This window comes from Pleurodeles waltl, chromosome 2_2 (genome assembly GCF_031143425.1).
Source record: "Pleurodeles waltl isolate 20211129_DDA chromosome 2_2, aPleWal1.hap1.20221129, whole genome shotgun sequence".
NCBI classification, from domain to species: Eukaryota; Metazoa; Chordata; class Amphibia; order Caudata; family Salamandridae; genus Pleurodeles; species Pleurodeles waltl.
This window is the reverse complement of record NC_090439.1, coordinates 802206592-802230264: the sequence shown is the minus strand read 5'-3', so window position 1 is coordinate 802230264 and position 23673 is coordinate 802206592. Positions and strand designations below refer to the sequence as shown.

The window sequence follows — 23673 nt, the reverse complement described above, 5'->3', positions numbered from 1 at the left end:
TAGTATTTAAGGGCCCCCCAGAACCTAGGATCTCAGATTCCTGCAACCTAAGAAGAAGAGGACTGCTAAGCTGAAAAACCCTGCAGAGAAGACGGAGACACCAACTGCTTTGGCCCCAGCTCTACCGGCCTGTCTCCCCCCTTCTAAAGACACTGCTCCAGCGACGCTCTCCCCAGGGACCAGCGACCTCTGAATCCTCAGAGAACTGCCCTGCTCTAGAAGGACCAAGAACTCCCGAGGACAGCGGCTCTGTTCACCCAAGACTGCAACTTTGTTACAAAGGAGCAACTTCAAAACAACTTGCGTTTCCTGCCGAAAGCGTGAGACTTGCTACTCTGCACCCGATGCCCCCGGCTCGACTTGTGGAGAACAAACACTTCAGGGAGGACTCCCCGGCGACTGCGAGACCGTGAGTAGCCAGAGTTGCCCCCACAGCGGCGCCTGCAGAGGGAATCCCGAGGCTCCCCCTGACCGCGACTGCCTGTTCCTCAGATCCCGACGCCTGGAAAAGACTCTGCACCCGCAGCCCCCAGGACCTGAAGAATCCGAACTCCAGTGCAGGAGTGACCCCCCAGGAGGCCCTCTCCCTTGCCCAGGTGGTGGCTACCCCGAGGAGCACCCCCCTTGCCTGCATCGCTGAAGAGACCCCTTGGTCTCCCATTGATTTCTATTGCCAACCCGACGCTTGTTTGCACACTGCACCCGGCCGCCCCCGTGCTGCTGAGGGTGTACTTTCTGTGCTGACTTGTGTCCCCCCCCGGTGCCCTACAAAACTCCCCTGGTCTGCCCTCCGAAGACGCGGGTACTTACCTGCTGGCAGACTGGAACCGGGGCACCTCCGTCTCCATTGAAGCCTATGCGTTTTGGGCACCACTTTGACCTCTGCACCTGACCGGCCCTGAGCTGCTGGTGTGGTAACTTTGGGGTTGCTCTGAACCCCCAACGGTGGGCTACCTTGGACCCAAACTTGAACCCCGTAGGTGGTTTACTTACCTGCAAAAACTAACAAACTCTTACTCCCCCCAGGAACTGTTGAAAATTGCACTGTCTAGTTTTAAAATAGCTATATGTGATTCATGTGAAAACTGTATATGCTATTTTGCTAATTCAAAGTTCCTAAACTACCTACCTGCAATACCTTTCATTTGAAGCATTACATGCAAATCTTGAACCTGTGGTTCTTAAAATAAACTAAGAAAATATATTTTTCTATACAAAAACCTATTGGCCTGGAATTGTCTTTGAGTGTGTGTCCCTCATTTATTGCTGGTGTATGTACAACAAATGCTTAACACTACTCCTTTGATAAGCCTACTGCTCGACCACACTACCACAAAATAGAGCATTAGTATTATCTCTTTTTGCCACTATCTTACCTCTAAGGGGAACCCTTGGACCCGTGCATACTATTCCTTACTTTGAAATAGTGCATACAGAGCCAACTTCCTACACATGCAAACTAATTTAATCTCCAACAATCACCGCCACAAATTACTACACTACACATATCTGCAATCAAGCAAATACCACTCCTAAGGCATTAGCTAAACTTGACCCCACTAGGCCGCACCACTGCCCTAAATGTAAAATGGACCAAGCTGATTTTGACCACTTGTCGTGGAATTGCGCAGTGATCCAAAACATACTGAGAAGAAATCCACTCCACATAATCCCTTATGATAGAACAAAAACTGAACACAGATCTGCTGATGGCCCTGTTACGTTATGTTAAGCCCCTACCTCCTGGCACGCAAAGCTTCACTGCTATTGCTCTGCTCTCAGCTGAACGCCAGATGGCCCTCCTTCTGGGCAGTAGCACGCACCCCACCATAGCTGCTTGGCTGCGAGACATGCCATACTGTGATACTGAAATTCATGCCTCTAGACCAAAGGACTTATGGCGACCGCTTAAATATTCTCTCTTAACAGTGGACTCTGATGTGGAATCTGATGATGTGGACTGGCACATCCTACCAGGGATGGTGCTTTCTATGATATCTGAAATGTCTAACATCAAGATCACATGGCTCTGTTGTAATGTGTAGCTTTGGCCACCATTTGCTCCTCAAAGTATATTTATTCTACTTTCCTCTTCCCCTTCCTTCATCCTCCAGACCCTCCTTTTTTTATTGTTTTGCTCCCTTTTTGGAATGTCTCATATTGTTCTCTTGCTGGCAAACGCGTCACACTTCTATGTTTTTCTTTTTTTCTGACCAAAATGTTTAAAAAAAAAAAAAAATGTGGATTGCCAGGTTTTAGGTGGTGGAGCATATCCGGCTTAAAAGGCATGCAAAAAAGTGATAAGGAAAAGTAGGGCAAGTGAAGAGAGTGTAGTGGAAACAGGGCAATATCATTCACTTTTTCATGTATTGCCTTAAAGCATCAATGGTTGTTGCATGCATAAGGTGCTATAATACTGTCATCTTGGGAAAGAGAATTTAGCACCAAGGTGTTCAGCGGCATTATTTGATAAAGAATGTAATGAAGATATGTCCAGATTTCTCAGTTTCATGCTCTCTTACAGATTATGAACCTTTATACTAAGATTCTGATCTAACAAGACTATGGGTAGCACTTTGGCGATAGCGCCAATGTGTTCTTCTCGGTTTCAGACAGAAAATTACTGGCCATCTGTCAATAGACAGAACATCTAGTATATGTATCATCTCCTATTTACGGGGATCAATCACACTTTTGTTTCTTGGTAGTCATGTTGGGAATAACCAGCTCTAAATCATTCTTCGGAACTTTGTGGCTCTCATCTTAAAGGGGAGGGAATTCCAGAATTTACCCTCTTGTAGAAGACCGTGGTAACACCAATGGTTTTAGTCCTGTACGCTGGAATTATTAGACTTGCAGCAGGTTGTCTTCTTGAACTTTCATGGAAACTGCAGCGTCCATGACAGTTTTTGCGTACTTCCTGGACTATTTTTGGTGGAGGTCCTAGTTCACCCATGCAGAAAGATAACGGATTTTCATTCTGTCATTAACCACAAAAGTATTTTCAGAAGCATTTAGTTTGAGGTGAATCAATGTCATCCATCCATGACTAGAACTAGGAGGCCGCTGATATGTTTTAATTTTTCCATGTCCTTAGGGCAGGGCAGGTGGTTGGTGAGCAAGGGGAAGCAATGGATGAACTGAAGAGGCTGAGAAATGACGCACACACAGAGCATGAATGCATTTAAAAAAAACACCAAATAACAATGTATGTGAGCTACTTTTAAGTAATTAATATCAGTGAAATGTTGTGGAATGAAACCAACACTTTTGGACAACCGTACTTCTAGGCCAAAGAAATAAATTATAAAATACTTAAAGAAGTACTACTCAAACATCAAGAATACATTAAAGATAAAAAAACACGCAAACTTAAAAGAGATGACGGGGATTACAAGAGAGGGAGAGTTTTCACCTACTCGCGCAAATTTGATAACATTAAACTGTATAGACAAGACACCTCCTCCCACCCCCCTAATAATGGCTGTTTTGCTGTATGGACTTTTGTTGCATTTGGTCATCTGATTGTAACTTTGTCCATTCATTATCATCTGGCTGTTTTGGATACATGGACTTACTGTACACGTAGTCTTTGTTATTGAGACTCTGACTACCCACTTGCATCTATAATAAATATCCAACATCATCTTTCTTGCCGGACGTCTACTTAATTCCTGAACATTATCTGGATCTACGATACGGGTGTGCCCTGGCCACTCTTCTCTTGTTGTATAGGCAACCACCCACTCCTCAGTGTGTGGCCCTCTGACACCTGTGGTGGCAGGTGTATTGGCTAGCCTGGCACCCATTACTATGTTGTTCACATAAAGGACTATTTTCTGACCAAACATTTGTTATACCTGTTGCTGATGTGCGAGCACCTGTTGGCATTCTCCACTCCCTTTGCTTGACTTTTGGACAACCGTGTCAACCAATGCCTAAAGCCAGCTGAATGACATTAGACAATGGCTGAAAGGGGCAGTCTAAAAGCTCATATCTGTATGTATTAATATTTGGATGCTGTGAGTTTTGTAATGTGTGCTGTATGACAACAAGAGTTCTCACCATACAGCTAAAGCGGTTTCTACCAAGATTTAAAAATACCCTATTCTGAATTTTTTTCTGATGTTTCAGAATGTTCAATTTAACTGTTTGACACTTTTCTCATCTGCCACGGGAACATCCATTGCTTGCACTAACATCACCGTAACACAAATGCTGGATTTGCTTATATTGCATTTTAACCATTCTGATATCTTAAACTCAATACTTTCCCCCCGATGGAATGTTTAAAGGAAATTCTACCAATGAATGGTCTCTGGTGAATAGCAGCTAACAACCCTCACAAAAACCTAAAATCTTGTGAAAAAACAATGTCTGCTAGAAACTGTAACAAACTACAAAGTTTAAACCTCTGAGAAACCTTTAACAACTCTGAGATAAGCTGAAAAATATAGAACTCATTATACTGCTTAGTCCATGTCATGTGTGTCCTTTTCTCACTATTGGCTGTGATATGTATGCAATCATCTTTTAACACTCACATATCATATTTTTTTAAACATACAGTAGTTGATTGTACCATTTTCATCTTACCCCCCAGCCCTTTAAATGGAAATCCTTCCCGGATACCAACTTTTCCCTGCAATGACTGCAAAATACAAAGGAAAACTTGAAAGCACGTAAAATTCAATGCTAAAGGCAGTTATCAAGATGAACATTACCTCTTGAAATCTTTTTGCTTCAATAGTAAGAGCTACACGAAACTCATCCTCAAGTTCCATATATTGCTGCTTCGATAAATTAATCTTTTCCTGTAATTCGTTAACATGTAGGCTATGCCTCTGTCCTTCTTTTTTAATTTCCTTAGCCAGAGCCGCTTGAAATTCAGGTCCATTCAACATAACTCTGGCTTCAAGTTCTTTTCTAGAAATAAACAAAAATATAGTATACAAGATAACGTTTAGAAAAATTATTTTTTATTTACTGTCTATAGTTTTCAATCAATAATCTACAAAATTCAAGATGTAAAAATAGGGAAATTACCGTCATAGTTCAGGCAAACTGGACTTCTCAGCAGGCTGGGAATAAATGCACTAGAGGTAGGGCCAAAAAGCGGTTTCGCAATGAGATCTAGCTCAGATATGAGAAGGATACTATTAAGGTGGGGCTCTGTTGACCAATTTGAGACAATGTGGAAAACCTTAAAGTTGTACATCCGTGGAAAAGGTATAGCGAAATATGCTGGAGATTTGAAATCACTAAATCATAGCCTGTTGTAGCTTGAACGAGGTTAGCTGATCTGGAAAGATCTTATGTGATTATGAACAAACTAAGGGCAATACACACAAAGATAGGACTATTTTTCATAATAGGTAAGTCAGGCATTCAGGTAAATATGTGGTGGCCAAAGTATAAGGGTAGGGCAAGAGACTTGGTAAGCCCCTGACGACCATTGCACCTTAGGAGGACCCTGGAAAGACTGATGAGCACTTCAAACAATAATATGCAAAATTCTACATTTCACATGTCAATCTCTTGTAATAAGACATTAATGTCTGTCTGGATGATCTGATCATGGCTTGGAGAATGAGTATAGAAAAGCAATGCTTGCTCCCCCTACTCCAGTCAAAACTCAAAATGTAATTGAGAGTATGCGTAACAGCAGACCTCCTAGCACTGATGGGATTACCACACATTTTTTTAAAGAATTCCTTGAGGAACGTACTCCCCATATCATGACACTCTGAGTTTATGCTAAAGACCAAATATCTTCCACCTTCTATAAGTGAAGCCTTTGTCATAACATTTCTGAAGCCTACCAAGCCAGCTGACTTATGTTCTTTACACAGACCACTTTCCTTACTCAATACAGACAGAAAAATACTAGCAAAGACTTTGGCTAGTTTTATGGCTGGTCTGATTCTGCTTAAGAAAGCGGGTTTTGTTCCAGTGAGTTAGACTACATACAATCTTAGAATTCTGACAGATGTCAGTGCAGTAAGTTTTTATAGACACCAAGGAAGCATTCAACTCTGTTCAATGGGAATGTATGTTTGCAGTGTTTGCTAGGATTGGAGTCAGTGGTACATTTCTTATGTAGACCTGTCTTTTATATACTGACCCAATGGCTCACAGACACCTGAATGGTACTATAACGGCTTCCACTCCCATAAGCAGAGGAACTCGTCAAGGGTCCCTGCTTTTACCACTGCTCTATGACATAGTAGCAGAACCAATTGCATGAACATTAACTAAAACAACACAACAAACATGTTACTTACCTTTGTCAACAATCTTTCTGGTAGATACTCTAACTGCAGATTAATCATCTTGTGAAAATTGCCCAGGAGTGAGACTGGGTCTAGAAACGTCTAGAGCAGTTCTCCTGTGTGCCAATGCATATAAACGCCACCCATGTGTGCAGATGTCAGTTGTTTTCTTAGGCTTTCCTCGCCATCAGATGCAGAGTCCATCAGCAGCTGGGTAGGATCAGTGTTCATAGATCTAAACTGGGTCTTTTTTAAAAGGAAAAAGATTCCAGGTCAAAAAACAGGGAGGTTCGAGGGTGGGTGATGAATCTGCAGTTAGAGTATCCACCAGAAAGATTATCACCGAAGGTAAGTAACTTTTTCTTTTCATGGATACTTCTAACCGCAGATTCCTCACCTAGTGAATAGCTACCAAAGCAGTACCGCTCATGGTAGTGGGTCTGTGAACTGGCTCACATCAAACAGTCCTGCAACACTGAGTGGGCAAAATGGCCCTCTCGATTTGCCTGACTGTTGAGGCAGCAATGGTTTGTGAATGTATGTACTGATGTTCCTGTAGCCGCCTGACAGATGTCCAGGACAGGAACTCCATGTGCGAAAGCAGTGGTAGCAGTTGTGGCCAAGTGGAATAAGCCTGCAAGCTGCCTGGGCGCTGCTTCTTCGCTAGTACATAGTACATCTTTATGCAGAGAACAATTCACTGGGAGATGGTCAGTTTTTGTACTGCTTTGCACTTTTTGTCACTGGAGTACCACACAAAGTGCTCATAGCCTACTTGATGTTCCCTGGTACAATCGTAATAGAAACTCAATGCCCTTTTACAATGGATGTCTTTCTTCCTCCTTACAGGGATGATTTTGGGCAAAGAATTCTGGAAGAATAACAGTATGGCTCACATGAAAAGGAGTAACCACGTCAATAGAAACTTATCAGGGAAGTAGGTGGTAAAAGGTGGGTTGACAAGGAGAGCTGGAAGCTCCCTCACACTTTTAGCCGATGCTATGAACAATGAGAGAAAAAGGGCTTCAAGGTCAGAAGTCCCAGGAGACAACTGTGCAGCAGCTTAAAAGAGGTGTGCATCAAAAAGGTGAGAAGGTTCAAGTATCACTGAGGCATCACAAAGAGTTTTGATGGGGATATGTGTTGCAAAGCTTTCAAACATCTTTTCACAATAGGTGATTTAAATAACAAAGGCTGATCAAGCAACCACAACAAAGCAGAAAGAGGAGATAAATAGCCCTTAACCATACCCAAAGCATGTCCTTGCTGGGCTAGGGACAGAACAAATCATAAAACTTCAGACAGCTTTGTCTGCAATAAGTCATTTGCCAGGTCCTACACCAATACACAAATTTGTCCCAATGAACGGCATGTGCTGATTTTAGTGGAGGGAGGCATTGCCACCAAGAAAACATCATCAACTTCAGGGTGCAGGTCGAGGGAGGTCAACTGTCACCACTCAATCTCCAAGCATGGAGATGCAAAGTGTGCAGGCTCGGTCCTGCCCTGCTGCTGTAACAGAAATTCCTCCCAAAGCAACAGCTTGATCAGAGGACACATGCTTAAGCCCAGAAGTACCAGGTACCAATACCTCCTGGCCATTAGGATGACTTGGGCCTGGCTGTTCCTTATCTTCTTCAGACCTCTGGGCAGGAGAAGCTGTGGCAGGAAGGCATAAAGGAGTCCCGAGCTCCACTTTACACAGAAGGTGTCTCCGAAGAAGAGCTGCTTTGGAAATTCCAGCATACAGGGCTGACATTGCGTGTTTTTTTCTGCAGAAATCAATAAATACATCGAGCCAAGGTTCTCCCCATTGCTCTGGGTGCAACTGCCAGACTCCTGAAGTTGAGTTTGTCTGCCCTGGTGGTTAAAGATCCCACCAGATGCTTCACCAATGGAGAAATCTCTTGGCTGGCCAGACATTTCTAGAGGAGCAGGGCCTCTTGACAAAGGACCCAGGAGTCCACCCCGCTTAGTGAACGTGTGAACTGACGCCCAAGTTCCTGGCCTGACTAATGTCTAGAACAGGCACTCCGCATGCAAAAGTGGTGGTAGCAGACTTGACTCTGGTTGAGTGAACCCTCAGGGGGGCTAGTTATTGGCTAATGCATTTTAAGTTAAAAACAGCTGACTCTCTGCCTTGATACTGTCATTTTCTGCACTGCCTTATACTTGTTTGACCTGGCAAACCGCACAAAGAGCTGAAAACCCACCCTATGGTTCATGGTATGCTCGATGTAGAAGCTCAGCGCGCTTTTGGCCTCTCAGTGATGAGCTTGAGCAAAGAATGCCAGGAGGGTGATGGATTGTCTGACATGAAAAGGCGCCACAGACTTCGCGAAGAACACCGTACTAGTCTGCAGTGTCACTGAATATGGTGGCTTTTGGGGATATGCAGAGGTGCTTGCAACAAATGGAAGGGAATAGGACTGCATTTGACGGAGTATTCCGCTAACTGAAAGCCTGCAAAGCTGCAATAGAACATGAAGTGGGACCTGGAAGCATCACATGAACCAAACAGAATCTGCTTCATGTACTATGGATTGTTGATAGCCTTCCTAAGATGATACTACAGATCAATAAAATAGTGTTGCTGTGTTTTTTTTCCATGCCACCGCGCATTTACTGAAGCATTATTAGGCAGAGGGGAAGCAGTGATCTATTCAAGGCACCTGCTGGGATCATGGCCATGCTCTACTTTCACATCATTCTACAGCAAGCACCATCACAAGTACAGGCACCACCAAACAGTACTACTACCAACATTAGAATTGTAACACTACCATTATGAAATTAACTATATATTACTACCTAACTACACTGCAACACTACATCATAAAGATTTGCACTAATGAATCTATGGAACTAAAATACCACTTTAGTAGAATGTTCATTAAATAAAATAGTATTTCTACCAAAGGCTACACTTCTATAACTACAACAAAATAATGTAAGTACTTAAAGACTCCCACAGTGCCTACATTTCAGTAGTTTTCCTGCACCAGAAAGGCTCACACCACACTAATATTTAGCACTACAACAAAACCAAATCTATGTGTCAATGTTGGAGTAAATATGAGTGATCATTCAGTCTATGCTTGTTTTCACAAAGTGTTCCTTTTGTTGAAATTCTGTTGTCCTCATATACAGAGTGGAAATAATATTTTCACGTTTTAACAATGTAATGACTGTTTATGAGGATCATCAAAACAAGGTCTCTTTTTAACATGGTGATATCCCTTAAAATGTTGAATCCTATTATTCTTGCAGAAATTAGCACTTAGTGTGACTGCCGGGGGACGAGATACACTAGTGTTGTGGGTTCCTTTTAGTACCTACATTGGGCACCCTTATTTTAGCTCTAGGCCCACAGCATGTGCCCTTTTACATACATACATATTTCATTACTTTATCCATTTTATTATATTTTAGCACAGCTTGCTTTTCAGCTTGGTTGTTTATATATTCTAATCAGAAGCCTTTCTGCAAAAGCATTGTTGGTCGTGTTTTACATGTAGCAGTCTGATTGCACGCATTTCACTCTGTGCCCTACACAAGGCTGTCATGTTTATACACAATATTTTATCCAGTATAGTCTCTCCAAGACTTACGTACTCAAACTTCAAACCCTGGACACATCAACACATCAGGCCTGTTCTTAGAACATAACATGTTGAGTTATATAAACTATCCATAGGCCAAAGGAGAGTAGAGGGCATTACAGCCATTGGCACCGCTTCATTGACAGCTTCACTGATCTTGGCCTTTTCTTTCTAGCCAATCGTAAGTATTGCCAGCAGACAACAGATCCTTGCTGTCTTTCAGGTATAGGGTCAGGGATCCTTCCATAGACTGGGATGGGCTGCAGGGCTAACACTGCTATGCTCTCAGGTTTGAAGATTAGGGTGTGAGTAGGAATGACTAGATCGTATGATTAGATGAGGATGGTGGGACTGTTTATATGTTTTACTCTGTCTAATGGTCACAATCATCACTGTATTGTTTAATGTGCCTCATAATCGCAGCTCATACTTTTTTTTTTTTATCACTGGATGCAATTGCTTCAATAAATATTGAAATTTGCTCTGCATTTTTGTGTCTTCCTTAGCATGTGTGAGCCTTTATGTAACAGAGAAAGGGGTATGATCTTGCTGTGACCTATCCTTGCTAGGCAGAATCATGACACTCACGTACTCTATAGGATGCCTTGATTTATCAATGGTTGCAGTAAAAGGTGGTGAGAGGTGAGATTACTGGTGGTTGAACAGTAAGCAGATATTGAAGCTGTGCTTGATATGCTGGTGGAAAAAAGAGGTCTTGAACTTATGGATATTTCAAGATTACTTCTTTAACACATCTGTTCCACCACAACAAGTCAGAGTGTCATGTTTATAAGCTGCCACAAGTCACCTTTCTAGGTTTAGGTGAGGTGCTGCTAGCTAGCTGACGAAGTCAGACCAACAGCTTCCAGTTGGTGTGGGACTGACTCAGTCACCCACACTTGGTGGTGCTGCTGTCCTAAACTTAGCAGTCTGACTCCCATGGTAAGAGTCCTACGACACTAGTGCTGAAATGCAATTGAGTTAAATACCTGTGTGCTTGCTCTCTTGATGTAAGAAGCTCATGAAGTTGTTGTACCTTCTCCTTCTGTTGACGGACAGCTACCCGGAGTAAGTCAGTTTCTCGATGGGCAGCTGTAGCTCTAAGCTCAGCCTCTTGGATTTGTTTCATCTGTGAAAAAAAATTCAGATGGGAATGAAAACTGGAGAAGATTTTGATTGAGAAGCATACTGCCTCCATTTCATTCACTAGCCCCTACAGAGCTGTAAAGCCATATTTTCCTTCTTGTGATGCTAGTGTGCGACTAAAATGCAAGTCCCTGAAAAAAGCAATCACCATTCCAAAGGACAGACCTATCTTGCAACTCAAGCAATTAGTAAGGCTTTTGGAACTCCCAGGAGAACTTCAGCAGAATACCTCGCACTCACAAACACAACTCCCAGAATGGGAATGAAGAAATGACAAGGAAAGGTGGAGAAGGACATAGGGGTTAGCAAGGCCTGAGTGCATGGCAAACTCACACACAAAGCCTGGAGTTTTTACAATTGTTCATGCTATAACAGGTGCCTCCATTGCCTTGTGCTACCACACAAAAGGAGAGTTGGGGTGTAGGGGTACTTAGGACATTAGACTACCATCAATGAAAACAATATGGCTCTTGACATAGCAAACACAACTACTGTCTTTCATGTGGTCAGTCACAAATAAACAAATACCTCTACAGCTTCTTGACGTAGACTTTTTGTTTCCATCTTTGCTAAAGCGTCTTCTAACTTCTTTACGGTCCTATTCTGATCTTGTTCTTTAGTCATTGCCAATTTGAGCTCATTCTCAAGCCTTTGCGTTTCAGCATTCAGATGCTCAATAACAGCTTGCAGTTTTGTTTTATTATTTCTTTCCTTAAGAAGTAACTCCTTGAGTCTAAAAAAAACAGCAACAAAAAACAAAAAAAGCAGTAGTTACCATCATAAGTAGACATATCAAGCACCCACAACTGTCATTCAGCTGCTGAGCATACACAGCCAAGAAGGCAGATATCAAAATCAAATCCATGTAATCACTTCTGAAAGCAGTGACATAACTGGAGATTTCAATACGGTTATTCACAAAATTAGTATGGCAAAAAAATGGGAGAGATACGAGTCATTGTTTTTCGCGCACTAAATGCAAATGGTCAGCATTCCTGCAGACATGGCAAAATTAAACAAGCATTAACTAAGGCAAAAGGTCTTGCTTTAATATGCTAATTTTCATTCCAGTGTGCTCATGCATTAGCACATTAAAGTCAGCCCTAACGGCTTTGTGCTTTCAGCAACCATTCACTTGAGCCATATTGCAGGAGTGCAGAGGTCTCTCTGGCCCCGTGGTGCCTAACCTAGCGGCGAAATGGAATTAAGAGAAATTGTGAAAACTATGAACATGCATGTGAAGGGGAGGTAGGATTTGGATACAGAAGAGAGAAGTGGTCCTAGCAGGCTGGCAAGCTTCACACGCAGAACAAGCAGAGGCAAAAGAGATTGTGTTCAAACCATCTTCTGGCCTTAACTCTTCTGGTCTGCGGTAATGTGAGCAGCGGAGGCTAGGATTATGAGGACATAATGCCAGGGTTCTTGCTGTCTGCTCTCTAAAGTTCTATTGATATGCGTCTTAGAAGGGAGTTTTGATTACCTTCATTGGAAAACTCCATTTTAAAATGGATTCAATTTATCCTTCCAACTGTACATAGCTCACATTGTAGAGAGAAGTCCTTTTTCCCCGCAAATGCTCTTTGTTTCCCAGACATACACTGCAGCAGTAGAGCAACACCACGGCATACACATAAGCCACGGAGGTGCGCAGCTGTTCTACGAGAAATTGAATACTTTGCTTTGGCAAGCACTGCTACAAAACCTAAAATTGAAGCATTATTCCTGTGGACATGTTTTGAATCACACTCTAAACAAGCAATGGCTGAAGGGGGCTGATTCAAAGCTCATTCACTTGGGTAGCAGTCACAAAAGATCTTTGTTGCATCAAGTCAGATTAAACTTAAGGGTGAGAAGAATATTTTCAGAACAGTGTTCCAAGTAAAGCTACATATTATGATCGCTTTCAGCGTGAAGATTGCAAAAGCCTACTTTAGATTTCTACGAATAATGTTATGCCTATTGTCTATGGTATTAACAAACCTCTCTATATTACAGTCACTAGCGTAATTAATCTGTCCTCTATATTTCTATGCGCAGGTGTGTGACAATTAAAAACACTTTCTTTTCATAGTGCTATAAGCCACAGAAAAGTTACTTCCAATTCATGTTCCACCTGCAAGATGTCAGGACGGGAGGAGAAGGGAAACTGGGTTAGAGATCATAACAGTGACCGAAGATGATCTTCATTAAAGACCTTCGGAGAACTAGGCCATTGAAATGGGGATACAGACCTACTGAATGAGTATCCATTATAGTCAACACTGAGGAATTTCATCCATAGAGGGATAAGGCACAAATTAAGCATAATTTCTGAGGCATAACAGTCACTATTTGAACCTAGATATAATGAAAATGTGTTCAACTAGTAAATGAATACATGCACCAAAACATCCTGATCTAAATATTTGCATAACAGTTTTTAACTGTTTGTTTTTTAGTGGTTTTCTATTTTATTACATTACAATTGTATCCCATACTCTATTTTTCAGTGGGGACTTGCCACTAAAATGGAACTGAGTCATGCCTTGTGCCAAACACTTGATGCACATGGCCAGGCGCAGTGTGCTTCGAGTTGGATGAAGGGCGTTGCCTGCATGCAGGCCCTGCATCCTAACCCAGACATGCTCAGCGGGGTATAAGCGCAGATCCTGGCCCCAGGCAACCCGTTCAGACGTGGACAACAGGGATTGGGTGCAGGCACGGTGGGTGTTGCATGAGGGCAGGAAGTTGGACTGTGGCACTGGAAGATAATAAATAGATAACTGTATAGAGAAACATATTCAACTTTAATTTCAAACAAAGAACCCTGCTTCAATTCAGATGTTAAACACTTGACTAAGATATATATATCTATATATATATCTATATATATATATATATATATATATATATATATATATATATAAATAAATCATGTTACACACAAGTAACAGACAACCTAAGGTTGGCATGGGCAAAGCGCATGCTTTGTAGGAATAGAAATAGATATCCCCTGAGGCAGACAATAAATAATTGTAACATATAGGGTCTCAATGAATCAGCGATTGAGCCCCTTTTCCTGTGTTTAAGAACAAATATAAACAAACTATACAAGAGATACACACAACACATCCTGGGGTTCATTAACACAAAAACAAACTAGTTTGTGAAAGCTAAAGTACATGGAAAGCATGAAACAAGCATCTTATTAAACAAATGTGGTGGTCCACAAGGAACTAGGTGCTAGGGGATCAGGTAGTAGCTGTTCTGTGAAGAAAAGGTTTTAGAAGCATTTTACTCACTCACTGCTAGATAAAAGACAAGGGTTGTAGGAAATATTTTCTCACTCATTATCATTTGTAGCATCAAAGCAAAGGGACGCCCGACAGATGCTGCAGACCAGAAATGCAATGACATTGAAGTCATCTGCACAGCTTATCAGGCTGATTGTGCATAGTCAGTACTAAGGTTGCATTGTCTTCAAGGTTTTACACTTTTCTGTATTGTATACAGTGACCTTTCTTAGGCACCTAAGGGCCTTTCTTTGCCGCCAAATGGAAAATTAGATGAGAAAAGGAAGTGCCCTTAAATATCTATATGTAAGACTCTCTTTATGAACCTTATGTTACATAGTTGACAACTGTGAATGTGTTCTTTATGGCCAAGACCTACCTTCTACTGAATAGGTATTTTATGACTTCCTAATACGTTTAGAGTGGTTTGATGAATCTGCATGATCCATGACAGACAATTTATCAAATGTGGCTACGTTCTGAGATATTAAGTTGCACACAGATATGTCTCTACCGAGAATATGGCCATTTGCTGTAGGTGTGAAACCTTTCTGTAGTTTTTGAGATACTTATGTTACAAAAATGTTGAAGGAGGGCTTTGAAGGGTTAATAATTTGTATATTCTGATCATAATTTTGCATACATTTTTTTAAATAGACATTTCTCATGGGGCATCAATTGGTGCTGGGGGTCCAAGAACTATTTCAGTGCTTGTGAACCCATGCAATCGTAGGAGCTGGGCTCAACAAAAAATATTCTGTTGATGCCACAAGTACATAATGTAGGAATTGGAACCTGCATTGCAAAAAAAAAAAAAAAAAGTACGAAATTTAAGGGATAAGAGAACTGGGGAGCATCCTCTGACCCCAGGGATGATAAAGAAGCATACGGGCTGCGTGGGGGATATTTAACAAACATGTCAATTCTGCCCCGGATACTTCTTTAAAAAATGTTTTGTTGCCGTCTCTGCAGATCCAGACGAATGTCTGTGGGCACAACATTGTCCCAGAGGGTCTGTAGTACTTTGGTGGATCAGTAAACTGATCAAAACTGTAGCAGAGGGTCCTCAGTTCTAGCGAGGATCTGGGGGTCCAGTGGTACCATACACTGCCTGTAAAGCTCCAACCCTACCAAAAAAAAAAACAGAAGTAAAAATAAATAATTTCTGCAATTATGCAGGCCAAGCCCTGATGCTGAACAGTGGCCATGGTGGTGGGCCTGGTCACTGTAAACTCCATTTGAAGAGTTTGCCCTATAGAGGGTGGGAATAGTGCCATATAAAATATGGGAGTTGGATTTAGTACATCCTTAAAAAAAACTTAAATTAACTGAAATCACTTTAAGGGTAAGTCTTGGTTTCCTTTGTTTTCAAGATATTAAGGCACAATTCAAATAACCTCAGAAATGCCTTTGAAAGGGCCACATTTATAATGATGTTACAGTTAAACAAAACATTTATACCACTGAAAGACCACGTTTGATTAGCTGTGCAAACTCATCAATGTCATCATTGCATACCACAGTTAACGTATACCAAGAAATCTGTGATACAAAACACAATAAATCAAATTCACAAAATAAATCATAAGTCTGCATTTGTTTATATATTCTTCTCCAAAGCAGGTTTATGATTTTCCCTTATTCACAAAAATTAACTGTAGTAGACCTGGAAAGCTGCGCCACTCTTTTACAATGTACAATTGAGTCAAGTGATTTATTCAAACCGCCCCCACCCTAAAATCCCCCCAGACCCTGAGGTTATTTCTCCAATATATACAATTACCCACTGTTGAAAGTAAGTGCGATGTTCAAATGCACCTTTTATTTATTTATTTTCCTATGGAAAATATGTTTCCCCCTGGATAGCCTCCTTCCTCTATACCTCCACCTAGTATAGGGGGAATTAATTTGCCTTCCAACCCTTAAAGTGGAGTTACTCTAGGCTTTCGCAGCAATAAAACCTCGATGGCCTGCTGAGTGAGAACCCGTCAAATAAAATCATGTGAATACTTACGAAATCCCAAAGTGAAGGTAACGTTCCTCGTTCTTCACACTGTTCACAGTTGTATAATTCTACGCACTTGTGGCACACAGTTACAAAGCATTAAAACTATTTATGCCCGACAGGTATCTACACTGAAGGCCAGATAATTGTGTAACTAGAAATCATAATTTCTATACCGAATGGCCTAAAAACTCAAAATCTCACTTTCAGCTTGCTGCCCGACTTAGGGGACACGAAGTAGACATAATAGACTATGTTTTTGGGCTGTGACGTCTAAGTCCACATGGGGGATGCACTAACTAACAGGGCACAAGGTAAAAGGCTGCATCCAGTGTATGTTATCTCCACATACAGGCTTGGATCAGGCCCTTACTTAAGGCCACGACTTGTGTGCAACTCCTGTTATACACGGCCAAAGACTGTGCAATTGCTCGAGGAAGAACAAGGCTTATATTCACAGTGAAAGGTGTAGAAATACGGTTATGTCCATTCAGGGGCACATATTGTTCTCAAGGCTGGATGTTTCAGGTAAGAATGTTTAGTATTATAACCTCAATAGCAGATAATGTTATGGCTAATCGCAGGAGACAGGACAAAAGCATACAGGGCAGCATCCCATCTCTTTAGTTTAAATTTTGGCTAAAAAACATTATAACATTGTATTGTAGTTACATTTATATAGTACTTCATAGCCCAGACAAGGACCGTTCGTGAATGGGTAGAACATTAATCCATGGTTCTGCCAAGACCGACTCATTCATGTGTCCCACGTGAGCAGCATTTGGAGATGTGCATTAAACCACAGATTGATATATAATACTTTCTTTAGCCAGTAGGAGGAGCCTTTACTCACAAATCTATCCACAAAATAGGGCTCCATTTACCTAATGCAAATATCTCATAGAATAGCAACATGCAGGACAACCATGCAAACAATGTTATCTGTGACTAGAACACAACCTACAACTTTGCTTCCCATAGCTCGTTTTTTTTTAGTTTCAAACCCCAAGCTTTGTCACACATTTTAGAAAATTATTGGCCTAAGCCGCAGTCATTTGGTCCCATTTGTGATTAATTTCAGTTAACAAAAGTTTTTGCAACTAAGAAATCCTGTGCAGGGTGGCTCTTCCAGCCTTGGCTTTCATACAACAGAGAAACATTCTAGGATTGTATTCTGTGAGAAAGGTCAGCAAAAAGAGGTCGCTTGCTGTACCAAAATTATACTTTTGCAGAATACGAGTGAACATCTCTTGTTCAGATAAAATACATAATAAACCATTACAGTACAAAACTGTGCACTATTAATCAAAAGCATCCATATTGTGCATAAAATCCTTCTACATTTTCGACCAGGGCAATACTATAAGGTGACTGGTAACTCACTTTGAGTTCAATGTTGCAGGATCTGAAAAAATACAAATCACAATTTGTTCAGCCGAACCTCTGCTCGACACCTAAACATTTTATTATATACAGGAAACTCTTAACTCAAAACAGTCAATCACTAAATTCCTCTTACAATGAAGATAGCTACCACTGGTCTGCATTATAGAGTTTAAATCACATCACAGGAGTTAAGGATGCTACTCTGGAAAGTAGCATCTTGCATAAAAAAAGTATATGTTCTGAAGTCCACTAGGGAAAGCCAAAAGGAGTAACTCATAGGAATGGGCCTTATACAACCAGTCATTGTACTTGTCCCGATGAGTTCATCCAAGAGCTAAAGGCAGCAAGCCAGAGACAGAAATACTGCAAAACCAGCAATATCATAGCCTCCAATGGGTCCACTGTGAAGCAACAAGTGTCGACTAACCATATGTGCTTTAGGAGAATGCTCAAGTGTAGTAGAGCGCAGCCCAGATTTGTTAAGACCCAATACTGAAAGATTGACCATAACTGGATAATGGCAGTATCTGCAGCCTACCTTTCCAGTTTCTTGGTCCTGCTGATCTACAGACACCACCACAAAACCAGTCTTCTCAGAAGACTTCCTTAACTCCATCTCTAACATCGGCCTCAACCAAACCAATCCATGCGTAGCGGGTGATGCCTACATTTGGTTTGTAAGACTACTACTATTTCAAAGCACATCTATCACATCTAACGTGAACCATACGCCACTTGGTCTTTAGGCCAATTCATTCAGTAGTCATAATCTCAAAGTAATCTTCATTTTCTCAGGAGTCATAACAGGAAACCGCCTGAAACGACCACTATGGTGGACAAGCTTTCACCTAAATAAACCAAGTGTTGCAAGACTAGGAATACTATTATCATAATTAATTAAAACATAACAAAAAATGTAATTAAGGGACCGGATTTGTTGAGAATAGTGTTATCAGTTTTCATAATTTACAAAAAATTATGAACATTCACAGTTTGTGTTAGAACTGGATTTCTAGTTACCTAATTGATTGGAGTTCACATCCCTTTTCAAGGCTGATAAGCTACTCTAAAGTGCAATATTTTGACTGTTTTAAAATGAATGTTAAATGTAACTACTAGTTATTAAAACTACTAAGTATTCACAAGGATGATAAAGGATACTACTTCAAGTAAGTGAATCTATGAAAAATGCAAATGCCCAAGAACTGTAGTTATAGGCAAATGACATTCTCTTTTCTCATGTTTTGATGTATGAGCTGAGGGAACCTGGGGCACGTGTGCGGAATTTCACACATACCTCCACGATTCATCAAACATGTTAAGTGGTAGTGCAACAAGCACAGACTGCTCATGGTTCTGAGTTTCAGTATGGCAATTCAAAGAACTGTGCTTTAAAAAAAAAGACTGTCTTTACAGCAAGCCTTAGGTGAGGACGGCTATCCCTAAAAAATAAACAAATATATAGGTCTGATGTAACAATGCTCTCTTACCTGTCTGTGGTGTAAACAGCCATGCTATTGATATCCTTTTCTTCCTTGGACTGGCTCTGCAGCTGTTTAATGTGATCTGTTAACTTTGTTACAGTTTGTTCAGCTTTCCATCTTTTTTCTCGCTCATGGTCCAATTCTTGAACTAGTGCCTAGATAAAATGCTAACATTAGACTCGAAGATTTTTTGACTTGAGGTTTTTTTTTTCAGTTACGTAATGGTATTTTACAAACGGTAAAATGAATGATCAAAGAACTGAAAAAAATGTGTTGGTTGTCCAGAGAGTGTGCTTTAGTTCTATACATTTATAAGCATTAGGTCCAGTTTGGAATTAAACTAGTGCAGCCTCTCCTCTTCATTTTAGGGATACACTGATTGTGATAGACTGCTCTACATGGAATGGCGACACCACCTTCAGGAGACAGGAGGCCCAAGTCCACAGCACCAACTTTTCAGGGTAGAAGATAATGTTTTGTGGCTGCAGCGAATGCGCTTGTGGCTAATGGATCAAAGAAGTGGTTACAATAAGAATGTTCGCCATAAGCATCAGCAACCTAACAGTGCAGCCCTGCATGGTTTCAAGGAGCACGTTCAGCAAAAATGTGACAACCACTGACATAACGAAAGGCGCGAACAGAAACATATAAGACAGACCATCAACAAACGCATCAGAACTGGTGATTTTAACACAGAGGGTTGACCAGGTACACGCAGAAATGCTGAAAGGGTTGAAAGGTAACCTACATCAGTGCCCATGGCAAGATCTCGTCAGGCCCAAGACGAAACAAACAAAACAGAATAAGATAATTTAGCCTAAGGAGGGTCAGGTTGGTTCTCACACAGTCAAAACATAGCTCTGCAGCCAGAGCAGACAGACTTCGAGGAGGGGCAGCAAGCAGCCAAGAGCACATCCAAAACCTTCAACATCAACTCAAAATTACTTTTGGGTGCAGGACATTGCCATGCATACAGGACCGCAGTAGCACCTAAACAGGAAGCAGACGTGGAGGGCACAGGCTCAACAAGTTGGAATACTAGATCTTTACTGCCTACTAAAATAATAGAAATAGGAAACAGTCCTAATGCAGTCATACTACAATGGACGAAGATGCCCTGTGCCACATCTGGATGCAGTCGCTACTGGTGAGTCTCAAGATCATACCAGGTGAATGCATCCGCCCAGATGTTAAAGAAAGCCTGCCAGGTGACTAACTGTCTTGGAAAACCCATGAGACCAGTCACTGGCATAGGACAGCCTGTAGACAAAGAAGAGGAGACCCCACACTGTCCTGTTGGTTTCAGTGCCACATGGCGGTCTTATAGTCTGCTTCGACCTGGACAGAGCAGGCCCTGATGGAAGGCAAAAAAGCCTTAAGGGCAAGATGAATGGCCTGCAGCTCCAAACTATTCATGTGGAGCTTCTGCTCCCATAAAGAACAAAGGCCTGTGATCTGTACCTTATTGAGATGCATTCCGCAGACCTGTGGTGATATACACATCACACCCATGAGCTCCAGCAGGGAAGGGGAAAGTAGTCTGCCATGTCAGCTTTACCTCCAACACCCACCACTGAAGGTCTTGAGCTGCTTTAGCTGTGATACAGCTCAATCGAGCATCTCCAGTATCGGGGCCACTGCAGTCTGACATAACAAGGCACAGCCCATGTATGCCAATGGGAATGTGGCACTGGCAGGATGTACGAGGCCAGAAGACAATGACAGTATGCCTCATGCAAGTCCAGGGTCCAAGGCCCCATCCGGTTTCCAGGGGCCAAGGACAACAGAAACTTGTCCAAAGTCAGCATTCCGAACCTGTCCTCCATCAGGAAGATGTTCTGAAACCTGAGGTCCAAGATAGGGCTCAACATCCTACCTTTCTTGGGGACGAGGAAGCAGAAAACGTAACAGCCCGTGCCCCTCTCCATCATCACACGCTAAGTGAGCAGAGACTGAACCACCACGGGCAGGATAGCACCAAGATCCACAGAGACCAAAGTAGACTGGTTTAACTGTCAACAGTAGATACCTACAAGACTAGCAGCCCTGTGAATTACTAATGCAGAAGATGTATTCTCTTCTGTAATGGAACCCAAGGGACAGTTATGTCATTTTCGGTTTTGGCTGAGTAGTCGAGGCCACTAACATTTTTGAAGCTCAACTAAGGGGGAGGTCAGAGCTAGAACCTGATCCGCCTCCTCGTAATGGTAATGATCCTGGTTGGAGTATGCTGAAGGTCCTGGCTGAGGTCAAGGCCGAAAATGGTCTCCAGGCTCCTGTAATAGCACTGTGACAAGAGAACTGTTGAAAGCCCTCTAAAAGAACAAGCTGGGCCTCTGCACTCTCACACAGAAAAAGACTGGCAACATGAAGTCTGCTACATTGGAGTGATGCAGGCAGAGTTTGGGCTGTGGAGCACCAACTGTGCGACCTTTCTCTGGAGCAGCGGATGGTCAGGGGTGTAGATGGCAGGGGAGTACCCTTTTTGAACTTCTTGCGCTTCTGCAATGACTAATATCTCCACTTTGCTTTAAACTTACAAGGTGATGGACAACTTGTCCGACATCAGGACACAGACTGGGGAGTGACCTTGGGACTTCAAGCATGACAGGCCTCTCTTATGATCTACATCATAAAGCTTTGTCTTGCACTCTCAGATGGCCTGCCCGTGCATCAAGGACCTCTTGCGGATCCACTAACATCAGCTTACAGCACAATTTGAAACCTGTAGTCATTAATGGGGACATAGTAATTGAACACAGTTTCCTGAATTTTGGGGGTTAGTTATACACAGAAAAGTCATGAGTAAAGCTCTGAAACTGCATAAAGGGTGCAGAAAAAGTGGGACTGGAATCAGCATGTAGGGGTGGAACCTAAGTGAGGTTTCATGTCATCACATCCAGAAGCAGTGTGGCGTCCTAGAAAGCCACCTTTCTATGCATAGGAACTATTGCAAGTTTCACAAGGTGAGGAATCTGTGGTTAGAAGTATCAATCAGAAAATCAGAACTACCACCATTTAGCTTTCTGACCTCTGGCATTATGAAGCTTTCAAAAACATGTTTGTTGGAGACTGATGTGCATCTACATGTGAAAACCCAAGGAAGAATAAAAGACCCAAAGGTTGAAAGACCTCAGAATACATGCGATCCATTAAGGATTAGTCTATAAATCACCATCTCTGTTTATCCCTCATAGAAAAAAAACCTCTGTCATATTACTACTGAAGCAAACTGGCAGAGTGTAGACTTGCGATTCGTCTCGAGCTGCAGATTATTAAAATCCAGTAGCCGTTTAAGCTTGCCTCTGGGAAGCAATAACCCAATCATAGAGAGATGAAAGTCTCCAACTTACACGGGATATAATATTCTACAAATGTGGATGCTGGGTAAAAACCTGGATAGCTGAATCCTTTATCACGGTATGGTGATCTATGCACGTACTGTAAACAGACGAAAACTGCATATGAGATTGCATGAAAAAGATCGAAATCTCCGGCGACTGAAGACAAATGGGTTCTGCTTGACGTAGGACACACTTTGATATACAAAAATCAATATGTAAACATCGATCAAATGAATAGCTAAAGATGCAAACATAAGCTCATTTCAACAGTTATGAGGAGCCAATAAACAGTGTATTTATTTATAGAGAAGAGCTCATTAAACCTGAGCCCCAAAGAGCAGTGTGCTTATAGTGCTGAAACAGGTTCTGAGAGCCCAGCAATAAAACACATCACAAAAAACATTAAATTACTGTGTGAAACCCTTACCCGGTAAGTTGATTCCTCTGCAATTTTTGATGTGTCTGTTTTTCCTTGTTTATTCTTTGGTGCGCTTGTCAAATCTTTGGGCAACGTGGTCTCTTCTTCTGTGTTTATATTTCCCGAGGATGTACTGCTATACAGCCGTCTTTTAATCTGAGTACTTTGCCTCACTCTTTTAGTCAAATTCTGCTTCTGTCCACTGTCAAATAGATAAAGTTCAATAACGAAAAGAAAGACTTAAAATGTGATTTTAACTGCACACACGATTTGAAGTTCAATTGTTCCACTACAACATTTAAGAGGCAATAAAAGTTATTTAAAGAATAAAGATGCAAGAAGCTATGCTATCAAGACACCCAAATCTAGAATACAAAATTACACAAATCTGCGTATACATCAAGAAGAAAAAAGAAACACACCAAAAACGTATATTTGGAACTAAAAGAACAAAACATACAGAAAAAGACATAACAAATTCCATAAACGAATGCCTGGGCGAAATTCATCAATTTCAATAGCAAGGAATTGGCAAATAGTCATGATAAAAAATCAAGTGCTTTCTGAAAACCCCTGCCCTTAAAGGGCCATTTGTGCACAGCTCAGTTGGATGACATATTCAGAAGACCCAGAAAAGTCAAAGAATGTATTATTTCCTATACATGTAGGACAAGAGGGTTTAAAAGGCTAAAAAAGATTTTACACCAGTCACTTTGGAGTGGGAGGAAACTAATGAAAGTATAA

The 23673-nt window shown here is 41.6% G+C and overlaps 1 protein-coding gene across 1 annotated transcript in view; it reads right to left on the bottom strand.

Moving 5' to 3' along the window:
* Positions 1-23673, bottom strand: part of LRRCC1 (leucine rich repeat and coiled-coil centrosomal protein 1) — a 297998-nt gene that overhangs the window by 173327 nt on the left and 100998 nt on the right. The window contains exons 8-12 of the mRNA XM_069220424.1: positions 22939-23131; positions 19174-19322; positions 11549-11753; positions 10864-11003; positions 4725-4926 (exon numbers count right to left, since the gene is read on the bottom strand). Of these exons, the coding sequence (XP_069076525.1) occupies positions 4725-4926; positions 10864-11003; positions 11549-11753; positions 19174-19322; positions 22939-23131 (889 nt within the window). The remainder of the gene's footprint in view (positions 1-4724; positions 4927-10863; positions 11004-11548; positions 11754-19173; positions 19323-22938; positions 23132-23673) is intronic.